The sequence below is a fragment of the Xiphophorus couchianus genome, chromosome 4 (genome assembly GCF_001444195.1).
Source record: "Xiphophorus couchianus chromosome 4, X_couchianus-1.0, whole genome shotgun sequence".
Classification (NCBI taxonomy): Eukaryota; Metazoa; Chordata; class Actinopteri; order Cyprinodontiformes; family Poeciliidae; genus Xiphophorus; species Xiphophorus couchianus.
In genome coordinates, this window is record NC_040231.1 from 23,436,482 (window position 1) to 23,458,739 (window position 22,258).

Sequence of the window (22,258 nt, forward strand, 5' to 3'; positions counted from 1 at the left end):
TATCAATGATTGAATGTCAGTCCTGGTGGCAACATATTGGACTACATTGGTTCACAGTGCCCCCTGCTGGCAGATAATCAGCGAACACCCGACGTAGCTTGGCATTATTGTTCATAATATGAAAAACGTCAGGCTAATATAAAATAGAAATTATAGAAATTATAATATAATTTAAAAAAATCAGAGAAACTTTATTCCTAAAACCTTCATAAAATACTTTAAGTCATATAAGTTTTATTTAGGACACCAATAGAAGCTGCAAAAAACAGTTTGAATCTGTCTGTTCGTCCGTCCATCCCATATGTTATATTAACAATAATCTAATATTAGATCTGTTCCTTATAAATCTGGCATACCAATAACGGTGCCAATAACAAGAATACATTCATTAATTTCCTAATGCAGGAAACTAATCGGCCTTTAAGGAAAACAAGAGCCATATCTGAGAAAGAGAAGATTATTTTATTGTTTTTATTTCAACGTTTCCAAAGGAGAGAGAGCAAAGAGAGGATTGTTTGAGAATCAGTAGAAGGTGACAGGAGGGTAGCGATGAGGAAAACATTTTTTTTTTTTGTTTGTTTTTGTTGTTGTTCCATTTTAATTTTTTTTCTCAGCAACAAATCTTCAGGAAAGGAAAATACTCTCAGTAAAAACCCTGGCTGTATTTTGTCTGTGTTCAGCACTCACTGTTTTAGCAGAACAGATAAGGAAGAAGCACCACGACCGTACATGTTTGACCTTTTTCCTTCTTTCAAGATGGTCATTCAGAAATAAATTGAAGGAAAAAAAAAACAAAGTAAAAGTAAAACTCCTCTGCTTTTCACTTTTGGCCATTGCAGTTTGCAGATCTTAGGAAATACAGTTTTGTGATGTAATTTCAAATACCATCAAATTGTACAAAGATATTGTTTTTTTTAATGTACTTCCCACACAATTCTTTAATTTTTAAGTCATTTTAAGCTCATCCAAAGTGTTTGGGATGTGCCAAGTTTTTAATCTTTGCAGAAACCAGGAGAGTTATGAAAAATCTGTCAAAAATACAAACTGCTGTTAGAGAGGAACTTTGAGTGTCTAAAATGGAGCATTGCTTGTCACGTTGTGGAGAAAAGAAAGACCAGAAGAAAAGCAAAGACAAATTGGGATAAAAATTTCAAAAGCATTTCTTTTTTTCTTTTTCCCATTTCGATGATTATGAGGAGGAGTGCTGCACATGGGAGACAAACGGCAGAAGTCCTGTTTAGCCAGCTCCTGAGCGTGGCTTCTGGTTCGCAGCTTTCAGTCTGGCGAGAAGGGGCTTTACCTGCAAACCCGACAGCACCAGCTGACTCCAGCAAAACCGTGAGGTAGATAACCGGTCACACCGACCACAAGAGTAAAACAAAGCCTCCAAAATAGATGCCCATTGGGTGTAGAACTTGTAAAGTCATAAAGGTACGGCTCCTGCTTCATGTTTAGACCATTTAAAAAAAAAAAAAGGAAATAGGAAAAATAAGGAATCACCATGCTCTCAGTTGGTCACCTTTGTTCTTTGTATTGCCGTGGAACTCTCATTGTCTTTATTGCTACCAAATGACTTAGATAGCGAAACACTTCATGGAAAGCTCCATGATTTCACACACACAATTGATCAATTGGAATAGAAGAATGACACCTGATCAAGTTGGATGAAAGAATGTTGGACGATGTTCAATGTTATGTGAGGAAGGCACCGTTTCCAATAATAAATTCATTAATTTCCTAATGAAATGGTCGTCTGTGTTAGCTTTCAAGGGCAGCCGGGACACGCGTGTCGTCAGCTATCCACTGTCCTGCCGCTCTGAAAACCTAAACGAAGTGATTCTAAAAGCTTCAGTGCACACAAGGCCCGCTAATGTCGGTCGTACACCACGAATGAAACAAGCTGAAAAATCATGGAGAACTCAGAAAAGGGGAGGGGAGAAATATCTCAGTCCCATGCATTGCAAATGTCACATCATACTTGGATTGGGTGGGAAGGGGGTTTTTAGGTGGGACGGGTGGGAGAAGGGGGGTGGGAGGGTGTCATTGAAAAGGAGAGTAAGAGAAGGATGTTGTTTCTTATCAAAATATATCTACTTTTTTTTTTTTTTTATCTTACTTGATTTCCCCCGTGATTAGCCGACTGTTTGAGTCCATTTAAGTTGTGTTCAATTCCCACTAAAAATGTCGGGGCTGTGCAAAAAAAAAAATGTTTGTGTATCTGGTCCAATCAGGGCAGGCGGTCGCTTTTATCCCTGCGATATCCTCAGCAACTTCCCAACTGCCCTCCGGCTCACAGAGCTGTAATGTGGCCTGGAAAATAGAATTAGATTACTAATATTAGGGGGGGGGGGGGGTTGGTGCAAACTAATCCATTTAGTTTTATGTAATTTACATGGAAAGTTTTTAAAAGCAACTTTAAAAATAATTGTTTTATTTACCATCAATATATAAATAAACATAAAAAAATAAAAATCCTGAAAAAACACGCTTGAGTTTCAATCATAAACTAGAGCACACTGTACCTGTGCATTACTTGCTGAGTTGACTATAAGGAGACGAGTTGTTGGAAGAATCCACTTGCTGCAGCGTGCCGTTTTCCTGCAAAGCAAGAGCAGCATCTCTCATTTAGAGCCAGATAATAACCGCCCTCTGAGTGAGAAAATTGATGGTTTTGGAGGATGAACGCTTCAAAAGCAACTCGGGGCTTTTATGAATCGAGGACTTCTGGACAAGGCACAGGCTGCTGTCATTTTCTGAAGTAATTACTGCTTTTAGATGTGTTGCATTTAAATGGATGCTGGGCGATATGAAACGATTTTACGGAGAACTTACAGCTGCTGTCTGCAGTGGGGGGTACTGTGGCATGTAGGCTCCCTGGACCCCGGGGTTGGCAGCGATGTACTGTGAGACACAGAAGAAAAATAAAATGAAATACTCACTTTTGCTCACTGTGTATTCTATAGTATCAAATGCATAGAAATGTGACGTGAGAACATTATATTCCTATTGCACTATGATTTCCAAATGCATTGAAACTCGAGGCATATATTAAAAAGTGTGATGGGGGTATTTTAAGAAAATGCTGTAGCAATACTTTTATTAACACAAAACTATGTATGTGACTGGTTTACTGTAATTAAACCTACAAAGACTATAATTGTGGAGAATTTTCTCTGTTTAATTAGAGAAGATAAGCTATAACCTTATTAATCTCCCAAAGGGGAAACTATAGAAAATGCACATGTCAACCATTTTGGATATTGAGATCCTGGCTTCCAATATCAGAACATTTTCCACATAAATTTTAATTTCTGATTTCTGGATTGAAATAAAGCAGAGCATAGCGACTCGTAACCTCTGGACACAACCCCACTATTTAGATTGTGTGGATAAAACTAAATGAGGGAACCTTAGCTAGCAAATGATTGTCAGTGTGGTTATGTTCGAAAGTCAGACAAATAAAAACAAATCCCATGTTAAAATGCTTCAAAAGAACAGCAGTTTAACATTCTTTTAAGTCTCCTGCAAACTTTAATCTTATACGCAGGGTATCCGAAGACAGTGTTCAATCTAAAAACAGTGTTCATCTAAAAACCCTTTTCAATCTAAAAACAAAAAAGAAGTGTAATGGAGTTAGTCCCACACACCGCTCCTGTGTTTCCCAACGACAGCTGGCCCATCTGCTGAGTAATCATGGCTGTGGGATGCATTGACATGGAGGGATCCACAGAGGGAGACATCACAGCAGCCTGCGGCACAAGGCAGTTCAGCTTTAGCATCATGTCACATGATAAAAGAGTTTTACCAAATCAGTCTTCACTCTGCAAGAACAAAAATAGCAAACCCCAAGCAAAAAAAAAAAAAAACAACAAACAAACAAAAAAAGACAACATAACAATTAAGGACAAAAATATACCAAAAACCTAAAACATACAGGTGCAGTCAACTGGCAGATGATGTGACAATTTTTTGCCATGTCTGCGAGAGTGTACTTATTAACCACTGGATGTGTTTTGAAGTCAGATGCGATGCTCAAAAACCACCAAAAGTGTTCATTTGGCAGCTCGTCAATTTCCAAATGGAGTGTGCTCCTTTAAACATTAATGCCTTTCGGGAACAGTTCATTTCCCAGCAGAAAGTGTGTGTGTGTGTGTGTGTGTGTGGTGGGGGGAGGGGACACAGCAGCAGACACTTGTTCCAGTGGAAACCATCTGTTGGAAGAGTCAAAGAGTCACAAGACTGTCTCTGCTTCAGGCATTTCCTGCTGGATCCACAGAGACGGCGCAGGGGAAGGGAGGGCTGAATGTCTCCTTAGTTATTCATGTTCCCTTTCATTGCTCTCCCCATCACACACCCCAACAGAGAGCGGCTGTATCCCACAGCCTGTGTCAGGTTGGTCTTTCCCCACATTATGTTTAGGGAACTTTGAGTGTTGGGTTGACTGTGTCAGCAGAGCGGGCTGAATAAAGAGCAAACAGCACTGAGCTCAGCCCTTTAGCCTCAACTGCACCACATACACACACCCATTTCCTGTATGCATAAAATGGTGTTGGAGGACTGTTTATATATATATATATATTCTGTTCACTTACCGGGTGTTGCATGATGTATGGTTGATGCGCCACCCAAGAATGACTCTGAACCTAACAGAGGGTGAGAAAGTGAGACACACAAAAGATAAGAAGCATTCATGTTACCCACAATCAGATGCCATAAGCCACAGTTTGTGTGTGGGTGTGAGTGTGTGTGCAAATCCAGAAATAGATATAAGAAAATATCGGAAACATATTTATCATTGTTTGAATTTTTTAAATAACTAATCCAGCTTTGTGAGGTTGTTCATTCACAATTCTTAAAAAAAATGTCTAAACCTTTCAGATTTTAGCGGGCATGTCTGTTTCACTGATGAGCTCAGAAAGTTTCCTGTGTACTGTGGAGCTGTGTCAGTGTGATTAGTCATTCCTATTAACTTTAGTCATCTGCTCCGGTTGCATTACTAACAACCTGAATAAAATGCTGCCTTTTTTTCTGGTAAGCGGTTCCTCATATAATTGATCTTCTGTTGAAATATCCCCAGTATAATTTTTGACAGCTCTTTTAAATGTGATATACAAATCAATTTCAGAGTTTTAAATAGTTATTCCTACTTTCATAGCGATGTTACAATAAATTGCTATATTTGGGGAAATTATTTAATTTTTTTTTACTGCAGCCAGTAAAACCGCTGCCTCTTTTTCTTTAAAATATGACCATATAACACCAATACTGGCCTCACTCACTAGCTTTATATGACTTTTGTTGTTTATTTAAATATTTTATTGATAGTTTTTAAAATTCTAAATTACATTACATTTTTATAGTAAAGACTGGAAACTAGGTTCCCTCAGGCGATATATCCAGAGTAGTGCGGTATTATCTCAGTAAACACCTCCGTGAGGTAAAAATTTCTTATCTATGGAATTGCGTGTCTATGTATTAAAAACAGTAGAGAGCTGAGAAACTTTCCTATAATCTTTAATTATAGTAAAGCTCTAATAGTTGCTTGATTTATGTAGATTTATTTGAACATATTATTTCGCGATGTTGCTCTTTGTGCCTGCCTTTTTTTTGCTTTACCACTCTTAATTAGGGTAGTTTTTTATTTTTGTTTGCTAACCAGCAATTTGTTGCAACATCTATTTTTCTTCAGGACTGTGAGAAAATAAGAATTCCTGAATCCTGATTATGCTTAATGTGGAGCCTTTGTTGCTCATTTTACCATTTCAGCTTGATTGAGATTGAATTTTAGACTGCTGGTGTCCACCAGAGGGCTCTTGGCCTTCTAACCGGAAAACACTCAAACCTAAAAAGGTTAACAGGTGCCACAGTGACAGGTTAAGGTGGAGCTTTATTGGAAATGGACCAACTGCCAATTAATGCCAAAACAACATGTCCTGGGACATAAGTGAGCTGTCTGAGTGTTTTTGCTGACAGATCTGTGAAGAAGTGCAATTTCACTTCTTGACCCAGAGAAGTAAAGATCTCTGATTTTTATGTTTTGTCAAATGTTTCCCTATTTTAATTGAAGCCTTTATTTTATCCAAATATAAAATCGTCAAAAGGTTAAATCTGACTCACTAGTATCAAATAAAAAAAATACTGCAAAACAGAACAAAACAAAAATGTCTAAAAAAAGAAGTTATTCTTCTCTTTCAAATTATGAGCAAATCTTTGATCGGTTTGCTAGAATTAATAGGAATCGCAATGACTCTTGGCAGAAATCTTATTTTATCTAGTATTTCTCAGAATTACTTCACTTCTGCAAATACACGCTTTACTGAGGGATTATTTAACGTTTAGCCGTTCAGCCTGCTTTGCATTTTTAAGAATAGCAGTCGATCGCGACCCGAGGCTGTGAGCGTTTCAAATATGGTTTAACACCTTTTTTTGCATTTCTAGCACCTGAGCAAGTGGGAAATTACGAAACCCTGACACTCGTGTAGTGAATGCCACGCCTTAAAATGCACACTGAAGTCAGCAGAGAAATGGTGATAATCCAGACTTTGCTTGTTTGTTTTCTGTGTCTGTTTTCTGTTTATGTCGATTTATTAAAATGACTCTTTGAATACCTGATAAGCAGAGACAGGAGACATGTATGGAGACATTGCAGGCTGCACAGTCATTATTCTATTGGTCACCGGATACGGAGAGGGATAATATCTAGAAGAAAAAATAAATGAATAAAACACAACAATATTGTTGTTATATTTGTTCAATGGGCTCAGAAATAACTAATGTGAAGCTTAAAATGATCCAAATGTTCAAAAATCTTATATTAAAATAATCAGAAAAACTAAAAGTAAGTGAATCTATTATTAACCACAATTTTAAAAGGACAGGTAGAGTTGAATGTTTTCAGTCAATGTGATGACATTGGTATGGCCTTTATTAAAAAGAAAAAAACATGTATCATGCTTTTCTACACAAAGTAAATTGTTATATATTAACAGCAACTTTTAGAGGTAAAGATCAGGACAACAAGTTATTAAGTAATGAACAGGGTTAATATCTTTCACTACCAGGCCAGAGCGCTAACTTCATTTAGCGGACATGTAGCACCAGTTTTCACTGGGGGAAGACCAGCCAGCATTCCACTGTTAAAGTTATTGTCCAAACAAATAAAAATACCAAGATTGACTTCAGGGCATTTTCTCACAGAAGGTTTTAAAGGACTGGACAAACTTCTGTAAAGAGAGGGTAACTTACCCATTCTGTATGGCTGCTGTAGAGGGGTCATAGGTCAGCGTCATGGCGCCCTATGGCAACAAAAAAAAAAGTTCAGGCTAATTCTGACTCAAATATTACTCATAATTTCTTTTTATGAAAACAGTTTTACAATGTTGTCTGGAAATGACTTAAATGGTTTATTTTTCATATAAATTGTACAGAAGTCAAAAGGGGTACTTTTCAAAGTTTTCATGTTTACGTAGAAGTTTCGGAAGCACCTTAATGTTAGTGATTCTGAGATGCCTTCTTTGCCATTATCTCAGCTATAACAGTCAGTTAACGCTTGCTTACAAAATCACTTATTTCTTTTCTGTCCACTGCTGGTGGCCTGGTTAGGATTTGGTTCGGATTTGTTTGAATTGGCTTTTCAGTCCAATCTTCAGTTTTTTCTTTCCAACACTTATGAAACAAAATAAAAATTCAGATTCAGCGAATCACTATGTAGTTTTGGACATTCTTTGTTAATTTAAATAACTGAATCTATTTTCAGTGCTTTAGAAAATTATAAATCCATTACTTATTTCTGAATAGAAAGGGGTTTAAAAATGAGCTTTTAAATAGGTTAAAATCTCATATTAATAGAACAGTAATCAAAATTGCATACAGTAAATAATAGAAGAGGATTTTATACATACTAGTCTGAGGTCGCCTGTCTGTCCGTTGGGAACATATCCACTGTGAGCATGTTTCTTTCTTTGACTGTCAGCAAACTTACACAGCAAAGGCTGAGACGGTCCTGGAAGACAACATGTCAACACACAGGCAACGTGAAATTATCACCATTATTAATCCATTTTAATGAAAATAGACAGAAAAATGAAGGTTATTTACCCAGAGCTCCAGAGGCTAATTTGATGAACTTGCCATTAAAGTGGGAGATGACTGCGTTGCACTGCTCCGTCGTGTCCATCCTGTAAGAGAGACACGAATGCTGACACACCAACTGGAACAATGTCGTTTTTAATATAAAGCGTTCGTGTTCTGCATAGCTACAACATACACTAAAACAATGTTATTGTCCTTTGCTTTTTTTCAAACAATGTTAAAAAATGTTGGTACCGTTTTCTCACAGATCGTTGTGTTTGCCAGTCTTCTATTTTTTTGTGCACATGAACAGCAGCTACAAATAGTCGAACCTGAACACCAGATCACATAAAGCGGCGAAGCGCTGAAGGCTTATGCCGCAACTATTTCAAAGGTGATTCATCAGGCAAGAAGCGGATGTGCTTCCTTTCAGTGTATCCTGCGACAGACCTGGCAAAGCCCACGCCTCTGCTGTTACCGCTGTAGTCCCGGAGGATTCGAGTGGAGACAACCTGACCGAAGGGCTGCAGCATCTTTTCCAGCTCTCTCTCATCCACCGACAGAGGCAGGTTGGAAATGTAAAGGTTTGTGGGGTCCTGCTCCTGCTGCTGCTCAGAGACAGGAAGAGAAAATGTGAGAATTTTACATCCCAGAAAGAAAAAAAAAGAGAAAGAAAGCTAAAACAGATAATTCACTTTATCTTCACTGACAAACGGATGAGTCAGAACACTGACTTTACTCAGGTTTTGGTCAAGGGAACGCTTGGGTTAAGCAAACATTTTTAAGCTCTTCTGCACACAAACATGTAACCGCACACAGTGCATCCCACTTCATCTGCTCTGAGCAGCCGCTCGGCGCCTCTAGGTCTCTCCTGGAAACAGCACGAGAGTGCCGTCGCCATAGCTACTGCAACACACAACCTGTGTTCTGCCATGTTTGATAAAAACTGAGCAGCCACATGCAGATCTCCCGAGAGCAGCGATTCATCAGCGAACAGCAACACACACATGCAGAAAAACGATTGGACTAAAAGAGATTTCATGCTGCTGTTAGTATACAATTTAAGAAGATGCATAAATATCCCCTTTCTTTGTGGTGCTTAGGTGCTAAATATCTCTCTGCTTTCATAGACTTTTGGTAAAACTGTGGAATTAATGTTATTAGACAACAGGAATGTAAAAATGCATATGTAAGCAGCTTGGTTGATAAGTTATTGTGCCATTATGTCACTGGGGTCAGAGGAGGAACAACATGCCAGCTAAAACACGTTCAGCTTCAACATGCAACTGAGAAGGAGGCAAACAGTCAAAAACGCACAACTTCAAAGGAAAGGTTCGAAAGCATGAAAAGTATGCACACACACACACACACATAGACATGCAGGCGTGTCCGTATCAGACTTACCTTGGCCATCTGGGCCTGAATGCCACTGGTTTTCAGAGCATGTACTGCCTTTAGAGCAGCAGCTGGGCTGTCAAAGTCCACAAAGCCGTAACCTGGTGTTTGAGGGACAAGATTTCTATCAGCAGTCATTAAACCAAGAGAACAATCAATGATTCCAACAATTTCTGCTGTCAGCATTGCGGATGAATCACTTACACCAAATCATTTTGCATGACACAAATAAATAAAAATCACCATATAAAATATTCAGACTATTTGCTGTGCAGTAATTAGGTTCTGTAAACCACATGAGGGTCATGGTATCTGTCAGCAAGTCTGTCAAGTCCAAGACGTTGTGAAGTGGATATTCTTTTTTGCAGTACATCCGGGAACATTTTTCTGCTACACAAGTCAATGCCCTTCAGGGAAACATCATTTCCACTGAAGGGTACACTAGCAAAAGCCTCCTTTACTTGTGATCAGGACTTCCTCTTGCTCTCTAGGATCTCCATGGACATTTGAAGGCTACTTCATTGTAGCCAATGGAGACAGTCACATTTCAGTGTGAAGGCAATGATGACACTTCGGTTTTTTTCAGACCTTAGTTTTGCAAATTTGCTGCCACAGTTATCACATTTGCACATGGATATCTGAAAATATGTCAGTTTACTACGGTACTCTATGGCTCACCCACTGCAGCTATGACAGCTTCAACTCTTCTGGGACGCTTTCCACCAAAGTTGGGAGTATGTTTATGGGAATTGTTGATCATTCATCCAGAAGTATGCAAGTCAGGCACTGGTGTTGGGGAATCAGCGTACCACATATGTTCTAGTTTGTTCTGTCCTGACTCAAATGGTGGGTTCTTTAAGGTATCTGTGCAAACCAGTCAAGTTCTTATGGACTTTGCTTTTTGCCCTTGTGTGCTTGAAACTGTCCAAAATGTCTTTATATGTTGAAGAGCTAAGACTTCATTTCACAAGAACTAAGGGACAGCCCCGCATCATAGTCTGCACCAAACTTTGCACTTTTACACAATGATGTCAGGGAATGACCAACTTCCTGTCCAGTCCTTCACCCTTACCCATCCAATGGGTTTCCAAACAGAGAGGGATGATTCATCCCTCCTGAAAGAAATGACTCTTCTAGAGCCCAGAGGAGAACGTTTTACACCACTGCAACCACAAGGTTTTACAAAAGACGCCAGGACGTTAGGTTTGGATGCAGCTTAAACCTATTCCATAAGCACTCCATGAGACTCTTGAGCCACATGAAATCTGCAGGCCTGTAGCTATGGACTCTGCACAAAGTTCTCTGGACACTATGTGCCTCAGCTTTTGCTGACCCCACGCTGTGATTTTCATTATCAATCACTTCCATTATATTTTAATTAAAAACATCAAAACATTTCTTCAGCAGCACGAGAGGATGCAAGGAAAGGGCTTTCCCTTTCGTGACTCAGTATGGTGAATCAAAGGCAGTGAGAACAGATCACACATCATGGATAAAGTACGACTGTTGCTACAGGTTGCTGTAGGGATTTTTTAACAGTAAGGTGTGGTTTTCTTTTCTTTTTATTTTTGTAAGTGGCCAATCTAAATAGGCAGAGTCAATGATACAAACTAGGTACTACAATAAGTCTGGTATTGTGTAAAGATAAAACTAAAATATGTGTGCTTGTTAACTTCACTACACTTATTTTGAGTTGTATGAAGTGGGCAACTGGAGACCTGAATTCATAATGGTAAATTATATGGATCACTGATAGCTTCTATGCACAATGACATGAAACTAGATGACATGTGTTTTTGTTTTTCGGACATAGATTTCTTGAACTTTACTTTAAACTGGAAAACATGCCATTTATTTTTCATTTTCAAGTCTGATCTTAATGTTTCCCTGTAACACAGCTAGCCACTGTTTTCTGCTGATTCTACGAGGAGAGAGAATGTGTCTGCAGATCCTCTAAACCTGTCTGTCTGGGATAATCCATCTTAATCTGCTTTTGTTTTTGTCAAACTTTTGTTACCATGGAAGCGCAGCAAAGATTTTGTGTAATTCAGTCTGCCTCAATGCGAAGTCACAGAAGTGCGACGAGAATGGGAACAGAAGCATTCATGGTCAACCCTCACAAAGACTGGTTATCAGGCTAAACAACTAATCCATTTATGAACACTTAGGATATTGATACAAACCAGATGCTTCCTCAAATGGTTCGAAACATACATATATTCTCCTAGCTGCTCTCAACAGAGACTGAACATGCAAACTGACCTTTGCATTTGTTGGTCGTCTTGTCGAGGATCGCCTTGGCCGACTGAATCTTTCCATACCTGTGTACACAACAAAATGCACCTTAGTGTCAAAGAACACTCATCTAAAAAGGTTTGACTGGAAACAGCATCTTTAACTGATGCTGATGGCAATTTCTGTTCGTTCCCAAAGGGAGGAATATGTTCTCCAAGAGTAGAATAGTGCTTTCTCTTAACGCTCTGCAAGGTGGATTCAGTCATTTTTACTTAAGCCTCCAATAACTTTAATCTTAGTCAGATCTCCTGTTTCTATCACATGCTGTTTACCAATCCATCTTTGTTTTTTTCACATTTAATGCACTCACAATTAAAGCTTTTTGGATTTTGTAGCCTTATTCACAAAACCAAATAACTTAAAGAAACACCAAAGCAGCATATGAAGTCTGCAAAAAAACATTTGTCACCAACATTCCTTGATATGACTTGTTTTTGAATAACTGCATGATACTGATCTGTGAAACCAGCGTAATGAATTGAAAATGTTGTGGAAACATTTTGCCATTCCCAGCAAACCCTCTAAAATAAAAAGAAGTAATCATTAGGTTGTTTCTGAAGCTTGCACCCTCATTTCCTTCAACCTTTGCAAAAGTGTAGTTCTTTAATGTAAATATTGTTCTAGTTCTGGAAGTGGCAGGAGGCACTAGCAACTTATTAGCAATATTGTGTTTTAAAAATACATTTATTTTTGACATTTTGAATAAATGAAATATTTGTTCCCACATTTTCAAACAGCCCAATGACCCCTAAAGGTCCGATCCTAGAAACGGCCCTGCTGTGGGCCCAATAAAGACAACGACTTATCAGGCAAAGTAAAGCTGTTCATGTTAATGGAGAGGAGCTACACCCTCCATCAAACATATTTTCCAACAACCTTAATATAATTTTATCACCTCAGGCTTTTATTTTACATCTGGCTGAAATGTGACACAAACTGTGAGCTGCTTCGTGGATTTGGAGGCCATGCAGACGGAATGTCTCGCTCATTTCAACATGCACACTGTGTTGCTATGAAAAGCGGTTTCGTTTCTGCTTTTGTGCTGGCAAACACCATTGGGAACAAGAACAAAACACAAGCAAACAGGACACAAACAGCTGCTGCTGCTGCTGGTTATATGGCTGAGTGCCTCTTCTTCCAATATGCGCTTGAATTAAAAGGAAAAACAAAGACAAAAATCCACTAATTATGGCATCCACCACATTAACCACTTGGACTCAAGTCTGTAGTATCAAGTTATATGAAACATGTCCACTGGACGGCTGTCTTTTCTCTATAAAACAATATTTTTACAGCCTTTCACATACCATTGGTGAGTTCCTACTTTTACATATGTATTTGTATTTATAGACCATTGAATGTTTTAGCACTTATGTATTGCTTTGCATTATGGTCTAATCAAAGTCAATTGAAAAAAAAAAAAGAAACCAGATTTCCAGTAAAACAAAACAAGGTCTGCAATTCTTTACTATTTAATTTCAATTTATCTACAGCTTAACTCTGTTAAAACGCTATTTAATTCAGTGCATGTTTCAACTAGTATATTCCTTATAAATATGCAAATAGGCTTATTTTCAACTTGCTACAAGAAGCCTTGCTGAGCTGCTGAATTTTGCAGGCTTTCTGGTATAAAATTTGAACATTTCAAAATGTCCTCCAATTTGACACATTCGTCCTTCAAGAAAGGCTTCAGCCTGCACCTGTCAGCTTAGCGTAGCACCAAGACTGGAAAAAGAGCTAAAAAAAAATGCAGCAAAATGTAATTTAATGCTAAGAGGTGTTTTCTACCGTGTTCTCTAATTCAGAGAACAATCGAGATTGTTCTCTGGATGGATGAGTTAAAATGCAAACCTTTTAAATCATTCAACAACAAAATGACAATACAATCACAATCAATACAAAACACCCCCAAACAGCCACTATGCTGCTTTTTAATAATTCATTATGGCTGCTTTTAACAACAACAACACGTTTTAATAGAAGCTTTTAGCAATCACATTTAGACTGAATGTTATTTCTAGAGATTCCCTTAATATCTCAGAATAGCGTTTCAAGACTTTGACGTTTGTAACCACAGCTGTAAAACGGGAGCATGACGGTGGCGTAGCATCATTCACAGAATTGTGAACCTTGGTTCGGTGCTGCCTAACAACATCCTGATTATTTCTGAATACTAAAGTTGCCATATTTAGTTTACATCATTGAGTGAATGTGGGGATCATTAAAACCTGATTGTGTTACATCTATAAAGAATACTATCAGAACTATGAATAACTGGCTAGGGATATATTGTGGCTACAATTGTATGACAGGTGGCAGAAGTCTTTAGGACACGCGTCTTTAAAAAATTCAAAATAATAACTGTTTCAATGTTTACAATCCAAGAAATTAACCGACTGAAATTTAAAACCGTCCTATTATGAAAAATATTAGACACAAGATGAAGTATTTGTCTTTTATCAACATCAGTTTTTGGTTTGATTTTATTTTTGAGATAAATAGGACAACAGAAATCCAGCGATTTTTACTCCAAAGCAGACTGGGGCGCTTTAGAGTAATGAAATGAGAATAATTAAAAAATAAGTGAATAAATAACAAAGTAGACCGCAGTTAACTGACTGCAATTAAAAACGATGTTTCTTTCTTTCAGCAACGAAAACTTGCAAGATACTTTTTGTTCCACGGTGAATTAAAAATTCACTTTCTGTGAAAATCAGACTGCTTCGTTAAAATACAGCATATTTAATGTATCTGATAAGTGGATATTATTTTGAGGTTTTAAAAACAACAATGGCACTTTGAACTTGATGATGAAAAACTTTGCCTGCTACTAATCTAGCTTCTCTTTTTGTTAAGAAGTACAAATAAATCTATGTTTGCATGCAAAGCAGGGCACTGACATTAAGATTGTGAACATTTTCCAATCTCTAACATCAGAGATACAGAGATTCCAAATTATGGAGATGTGATGCGCTGCATTGCCTGCAAAAGCCACCATATATCTTGTACGCATTAGTTTATGTCATGTTAGACTGCACTGCTTATCAGGCAGTATTGCAGTTTCATATCACTAACATACTGTAGGTTGCAACTTGTTTTGGGATCTTTGGCCCACTTCCAATGATGTATCTCCAGTGGCAAAAAGCTTGTGGAGGTACTATTAGCCATATTCCCTGAAGGCAGGAGGGACATACATCCTTGTCAAAGAAACACTCCAAACAGTCTGCAGAAAAATCTTCATTAGCCCTTTAAATGTCTCTTCAGCACGTTTGGACTCTTTAGCTTGAGATGCAATGAAACCAATGTGAAGTCAGACTCGAGTAAATGAACCACACCACCTCTTCTTATCTCAAAAAGATGTGCTCTTTGTGCTGTTGATACCAAGCCCAAACCATCTGGACGTGTCTGCATGCATGTACTCACTGGTGACAGAGTTTGACCAGATCCAGGTCTGTGGTGGCGGGAGGCAGGCCTCGGATGTACAGGTTGGTTTTGCTGAGCTGCTCCAGGCCTGTGCTGCTGCTGTTGCTGCTGCTGCTGGGACTGGACGGAGTCATGGGGTAAGACTGCACACAGGAAACCCGCTGTTAGGACGTGTACAGGGCTCTGGATGATCTAATTTAAACAGAACAACGGCGATCATAAGAACGTCTTGGCTGTGCAGGACGGGAGTGTTGCTTCCTACTGCGTTAAAAGCTAGAGTTGTTGGTCAAGCATTGCTTATTAATGACCAACACTGAACCCCGGTATACTGTGTGCAACGGTGGAAAGACGGTAAACAAATGGCATTTATTTTCCCCCTATTACTCTGCTATAGGTTTCTAAAAAAGTATTACAAAAACAAACATGTTACATTTCCCTCTGCTACAGTTTTACAACAGCAGCAGATGTAAGTAATTGATTTAAGCTCCCATGAAAATATGATATTCTGCCAACCGAAAGTGAAAAGATTTACTATTGTGCAAGAGGCGCCTTTATGAATCACATTGTGATTAAATCGGCATTTTAACTAGTACATCCTGCTGTGGCATTCCTCAGAAACATGCCTTTTTCTTCGTGCTTGTAAGCCACTCTGCACACCCCACACTGCTCCTGCGAAGCATTTCCTTCCCTTTACTCATTCATTAAAATCGCTCCCAGCCACCCCAAGCGCTCTCCAGAATCAGATCAAAGGCAGAATCACACCATCTGTCCATAACCAAAGGACAATCTACTTCAAGAGCCAAAGATTATAAAACTGCACACAAGACTGTAAAAAACAACGAAAAAAAATTGAACAACGGAGCTATTCTTACAAAGGCTTCTTTTTTTGTTTTTTTATGCCACAGATGAGAAATGAATCTGAGGGGCAGAGACATATGTGAGGTCTGCTCTGTTCTCGAACAATTAGTTGGTATGCAGCTACAAACTTTTCTGTATGGGTGGGCATCCTTGAAAGATGCATATGATGACATTCACAAGGGCATCTTGCAGCTAATTACTACCAAAACCTCATTTCCTGTAGGGATTCTTCTTAGGTTCAGCAAACCACAACTGGTTTTATCTGTATTGGGGTTGAAGCTTCAACCATCTACACTTCTTTTCTTTCTTCTTTTCTTGCTTAATCATCATCATCATAATCATTATTAGCATTATTAGTTGTTTTTTTTTTTTTTCAATTCCCCCATCTAAATTAGAAAGTGTGATGATCTCAGAGGTCAAAACGAAGAAGGCAAGCAAGACAAGTCCGACCCATACAGCACACTGAAATATGCTGTGCTTTGCATCAGGACATAAAGTCCTCTATGGATTCGCCCAGGATTCATTAACCTATAAAAAACGGACTACAGCTACCGCCATGCATATTGACCAGAGTTGGGGCCAGCGAGTGGGCCAAACAAGGTTACTTGGACATAAGCGTCAAAGTGTCGGTGGAGCCACGGATCGGGGGGGCCCAGCTGCTGTTTTATCTCCCCGTGTATATCAGAGCATCTGCTTGGCAACTGCTGAGAGCGGTGGATCTGTTTACTGATGAATTTAATTAATCCCGTCATGTAAGGAATGAGGTGGGAATGCCATTCCAATGTCATGTGCGCCAGGTGGCATTTCAGTGCATTTAAATGCCCAATCAAATCTGACCTAACACCAAAAGTGCGAGCAGGGAATAAAATATGTGTGGCCCTATATGTGAATGTGTGTGTGAGAGAGAGAGAGTGTGTGTGTGCGTGTGTGTGTGTATTTTTGGCCTACCTGCTTTCGATTGCTCGTCTTCAGTGGGTTGCCTGTGTGTGCAAAAATCATCCCGGAGCTTATAGATGTATCTTGGATCCCTCCCCTCAAAGAAAAAAAAAAAAAAAAAAGAAAGAAATGAAATAAAAATAAAAATAAAATAAAACAGAGCGCTAAGGCAGGAGAAACCGAACGACGATGAGAGGATGGAGGGGAGGGGGAGAGGCTTGTAAAACAGCCTTTATAATATCCGCATACTGAACCGGCTGGTTAACAGCAAATAAAGCCTCGGTCCTTCATAGGTGTACTGACACATCTATAATACAGTCAGATTCACACCAGGCGATGGACCAGCCCTCCCGTCCGGTTCATTGATCTACGACGTCCTGCTGCAGACCGCTCGGCTGTCCCCACCTACTACAGACCGAACCATCTCCGCCTCTACGGGGTGTTGCACAGCTCACAAACTGCGTGTTCCCCGCCTCAAAACCCCCCAACAACGTTTCGATCCGGTTGGAAATATCCACGTTTAGACCTCCGTTATATTATCGGCGTATATTAAAAATTGCATTAAAGGCGCTTTTTGGGGGGGAAAGTTTTATTTGTACGCGCGTTGCTCGCCTCTCGCGTTGTTATCGTCCGGTCCGCACATACCAAGCATTCCTCACCCCCACCTCCTCCAACCACACACACACACACACGCCCGCATACAAAACACACACACACACACATATCCTCTTCCTCTTTATGCCCTTCCCCCCATCTAGCGTGCATGACAGAGAATCAGGATGCAATGAAATATAATCAGCGACTGGCCGGTCAGGAGGTCACAGTGTCCCTGTAAAAACCCCAACTGTGTTGAGGAGGGAGTGGGGGGATAGGATTAATAAACTGAGCAGCCAGCAAATATTTGGAAACAAAGAAGGAGCCCCCTCCCCTTCCTCCTTCTCATCATCATCTCTCATTTAGTCCTTTATGTAGATTTTCTGAAATGCATCCAGCATCTATAAACCCCATCTTTGCGGATCATAGTTGCAATATTAGAAGATGAGGCTGAGATAAGAACACTTGCAGACCAACAAGATCATTCATACACTGTTGGAGTTCACACACGAGCTCGACTGGCTTGTGTTCTGTGCACAACACAAAACATAAAGGGAATATTTTCTTCGTGCTGATGAAAAAAAAAGAAAAGACAAGAAAAAAAAGAAGCAGAACTACAGCAGCTCCGGTTTTCACTTCTTCAAACACTCCAAACCTCAATGGGTCGCCTTACATTCAGCTTTTTGCTCTTCGTTTCTGAAGGCTTGCAGTGATCGCGAACTACAGGCAGCGTACCGAACCAAACAACAGCTGAGGCACGTTAGATATGTTAGGCCTTTTAAAACAAAATGTTGCCTTAGCCTGAATTCATCTTGGGGGGCCGATGAAGATAAAAGGCCGTTGCACTTTATTAGGCACACCTTGCTTGCACCAGGTTAGATCTCCCTGTGCTTTCCGAACTGCTGTGTTTTCACCGTTGCACAAATTCCACGAAAGATTCCACGGGTCGGAATCTTTCGATGGAAATTTCTGTATGCCAAATTCTGACTGTGTCGCAGCTGAAATTAAGACTCATCGAACCTCAAAATGTTCCAGCCTGTTGTTATCAAATTTAGGTGAGTCTGAATGACTTGTAGCCTAAAGTTCCTGTTCACAGTTGGCAGAGACGGCTCCTGTTGTGGTCTTCTGTTGACGAGACCCGTCTTTCTCAAGGTCCAACATGTTGTGTTCAGAGACTGTATTCCTTGTGCACTACTTTCTCTTTACATACTTTTGCCTTTCTATCATCTCCAACCACTCTGTCAGTTACCACCTGACACCAACAAGGTATTTCCATCCACACAGCCTCCGCTCAGCTGAAACTGTCTCTTTCTTGGACCGTTTCTTGTAAGTCGAGAAATGGTACAATGCATGAAGTTTCCAGCAGATCAGCGGTTTCTGAAACACTCCGGCTAACCCGACTGGCCCCAACAACCACGTCGCATCTAGAGTCACTTCAATCTCCTGCCTTCCTCGATTTTGATGCTCATTCCGAGCTTTCATCAAGTTGTCTTTACAGCTTGTAGATGGCTAAATTCATTTTTCAATTATTCAATTTTGATGTCCATTTGTTTAGCTGATTTAAGTCTTTGTTTTTTTAAAGAAAAAAAAGTATTTTAGGCTTTTGAAAGGTCTTTCAAAGTCTGTCTATTGTCTGTCTATTTCCATCAACAGCTTTTTCACCCCACTTTTCTTGTACCTGACCTTTTTTAGAGATGCTGCATGTATTTCTAAGCCACTTAACTCTGACCTATGAATCATTGCAGCATATAAAGCGCACCCGAACCGAAGGGATACTTGGTACTTTAGAGTACTGAATGTTGTACTATGTCAAGTGTTCCTTTGTGAACTGTCATCTTGTAGCCAAAGATGGCGATTCTCCCCCCAAAGACTCCCCACCCTATCAAACTGTTATCTTCTGTTTCATTGATGGAATGCAATGCATTCTAACAATCCGTGTGTTGTTGTGACAGGCTCGTAGAAACATGGCGCCTAGAGATAAATTTTAAAACTCATGCTAAGTTGTGTGTGATGTTTACAAAACAGTGACTCATCTTTTGAGTCTGGGTGCATTTTTCTTGAGCTCGAATAGTTCATAGGTCAGGGCTAAAGGGCTCATGAAACAAAAAGAACATTCCTCTGAAAATGGGTGGATAAGAAAACAACAACAAAATTAAACAAAAAATAAAACTGCCATTTTAAAGGCTTTTAAAGATATTCAGCTCGGTAGCATCACTTTTGCACCAATACTGTAGAAATTTGAGACTTGTTTGGAAAATGGATTTCATATTTTTACCTTGAAATGCTGCAGGGAAATTACCCGAGCATATTATGCAACACCAGAGCTGCCTATCTGCACACGCGCGTCTCACTTTTGTCTTATTTTCACTTACAAAGCATTTAGGAGCTCTAAACTGCAGCCACCCATCAACTGGTCCTGTTGGACTCTTGCGAGTTAACTCTAAAATCCAAATCCTATCAGGATGGCAGGGAGGCTCTTAAAGCATCAGATTTCTCTCCTGTATTTCCTCTGCAGACAGGATTAAGGTTTCATGCTGGTTTTGCATTTCAAGTGACTTCTAATGTACCTTGAAAAGTCCAATCATTCCTATCGGCACGATCAGCTGCAGATGGCTTGCTGTGCCTGTTGTTGCCCAGCTAGGTGGGTTAATAACCCCTGGACACCAACTGTGCAGGTCGCAGATTACATTTTCTTTCGCAGAAATGAAATTTCACAAATCAGAGAAGGGTTTGTTTTTTTTTTAGCTTCTCTATCTTTATCAATTATCCAGAAAATCGACTGATTTAAAGGGTAAGAAATTGGTTTCTAGTTTGGAGCAGTTCCAATTAGCAACAACAAAGTGCATCTATTTAAAAATCTGCTTCAGTATGGGCGTTGTTAACTTGAATAGATGTATTATGTATGTGAGCTTTATATATTTTATAATACATTTACATAAATATTCAACAGGTGAAAATGTATAAATAATACAACTGTCTGATGAATTCACTCTGACTTGCTGAGGCCAGAGAGAAGTTGTCTCCGGCCAGCACAAGGAAGGAAATCCTGGTTAAGAATGCAGAGTGTGTTGAGGTAGCGGCGGGGTGAGAGTGGGGGCCGCTGAGGAATGCAGATGATTATCTGCTCCTTACAAAACTCATCAAAGAAACAGGGAAGTTTGAAATTCTTCCCAAAATGCCAGCTGACCTGCCTGGCACCGTCGTGTGTCTGAGTGGAACGCTGCAAATGTTCCTGCACAAACGACAACCGAGGAGGTGAATTCAAACGGCGACGCTTTCTCACAACCCCAGAGTTGTTCTGGTTTGGCCAGGAGTTTGTGGCCCCACTGGGAATAATGAAATGGCTGCTTGAAACAGGAGAAAGCGCACAAAATGTCAAGCAGGATTTCTTTCATTTCTTTTTCTCAGAGCACACGCTCCAGTTCTGGGTGCCACTAGTTCAGCTATCTAAAGCAGGGAAAAGTCACAATTAGTCGCAGGTGAACGTCATGATCGCACACTGAGGCTTTGATAGAAATACACAACTTTAAATCCTACATCAAGAAATGTTTTGTTTTTAATCCTATAAATCACCAGAGCCACATCTACAGTTTGTATAAATGAATTGTACATTAAAAGCGACTGTGACTTGTTGGTAGAGTAGGACTCTTGCAAGCCGAAGGTTGCCGGTTTGGTTCCAGCTTCCTCCTCCTTGTGTTGATGTAGCAAGGCACGTATTCAAGTTCCATGTTGATGCATAAATTTGTTGGGTTTTTTTAATGCAAGTGGGCAAATATGTCTGCTGCAAAGCAAAAAACTAATTCTTTGAGTCGTCAGTATGATAGAAAGGGTTCTTTATAAATTCAGTCCATTTAAGTGTTTTTACTGAATCAGTTTATGCTTTCAATGCAAATCTTGATCAGTCACAATAAGTAATCACTGTCTGTTTCCCTGGAGTCTAAATAAGAAGATGGAACAGAGAGGTAAGGTTCATGTAACCACTTTTCAGAATAGGTAATTGCTCTTCTTGACAAATCATGACATAACTGTGATTCACCAAAGTTTTTGGACGGCTGAGTTTAATTTTGACAGCCACATCCTGGAATACCCAGGACTGATTCCAACCAGACCTTTAAAAGCATAAAACAGCTTAAACTTTTCCGACAACAAGTACAGCTGTCTAAAATAACTGTAGCTAAAAGATATTTATGAGATCTTTTAGTGAATAAGCTAAAAGAGCTCACACACACACACACACACCCACGCACACACGTGCGCACACAAACAGCCATCACTCATAGATCTAAAGAGCTCCAATAACGGAAATAAACACAAAATCATTGAGATCTATAATGTCAGAAACAGTGACAAACTTATTTCTAATGGTTTTGACCTCCTGTGATCCATAGCACAACATGTAGTTCAAGATTGAATTAACTTTATTTGTTGGCAAAGTGCCTATGTTGGGAATCTGTACAATATAAATAAACTGAGTTAAATTAATTTGAATTTAATTGGTGGGTGATAAACAAGCACAGTTCCAGCTGGGTAATTCCCAGCTGTTTTCATTGTTTCATTGGTTTCTGAAACTGGAAGCTGGTCATTTTTGACACGAAGTTATTGCCATTAGTTCCAGAATCACAGCACAAGTCCAGAAGTAGACAATCAACATAATGCTGACTCACTCCCATAAAGAAGGAGTATTTTT

The 22,258-nt window shown here is 39.5% G+C and overlaps 1 protein-coding gene across 1 annotated transcript; it reads right to left on the bottom strand.

The window, feature by feature from the left end:
• Positions 1-443: 443 nt before the first annotated feature.
• On the bottom strand, positions 444-17,564 carry rbms1a (RNA binding motif, single stranded interacting protein 1a). The gene is made up of 14 exons (XM_028014678.1): positions 16,990-17,564; positions 15,184-15,326; positions 11,728-11,786; positions 9,475-9,566; positions 8,521-8,678; positions 8,098-8,177; positions 7,902-8,002; positions 7,246-7,295; positions 6,609-6,699; positions 4,593-4,643; positions 3,648-3,749; positions 2,833-2,901; positions 2,523-2,598; positions 444-2,310 (listed from the first exon to the last, which is right to left on the bottom strand). Exons 1-13 carry the CDS (start codon positions 17,038-17,040, stop codon positions 2,530-2,532), a joined length of 1,116 nt encoding a protein of 371 aa, XP_027870479.1. The 5' UTR covers positions 17,041-17,564; the 3' UTR covers positions 444-2,310; positions 2,523-2,529.
• Between the last annotated feature and the right edge of the window lie 4,694 nt (positions 17,565-22,258).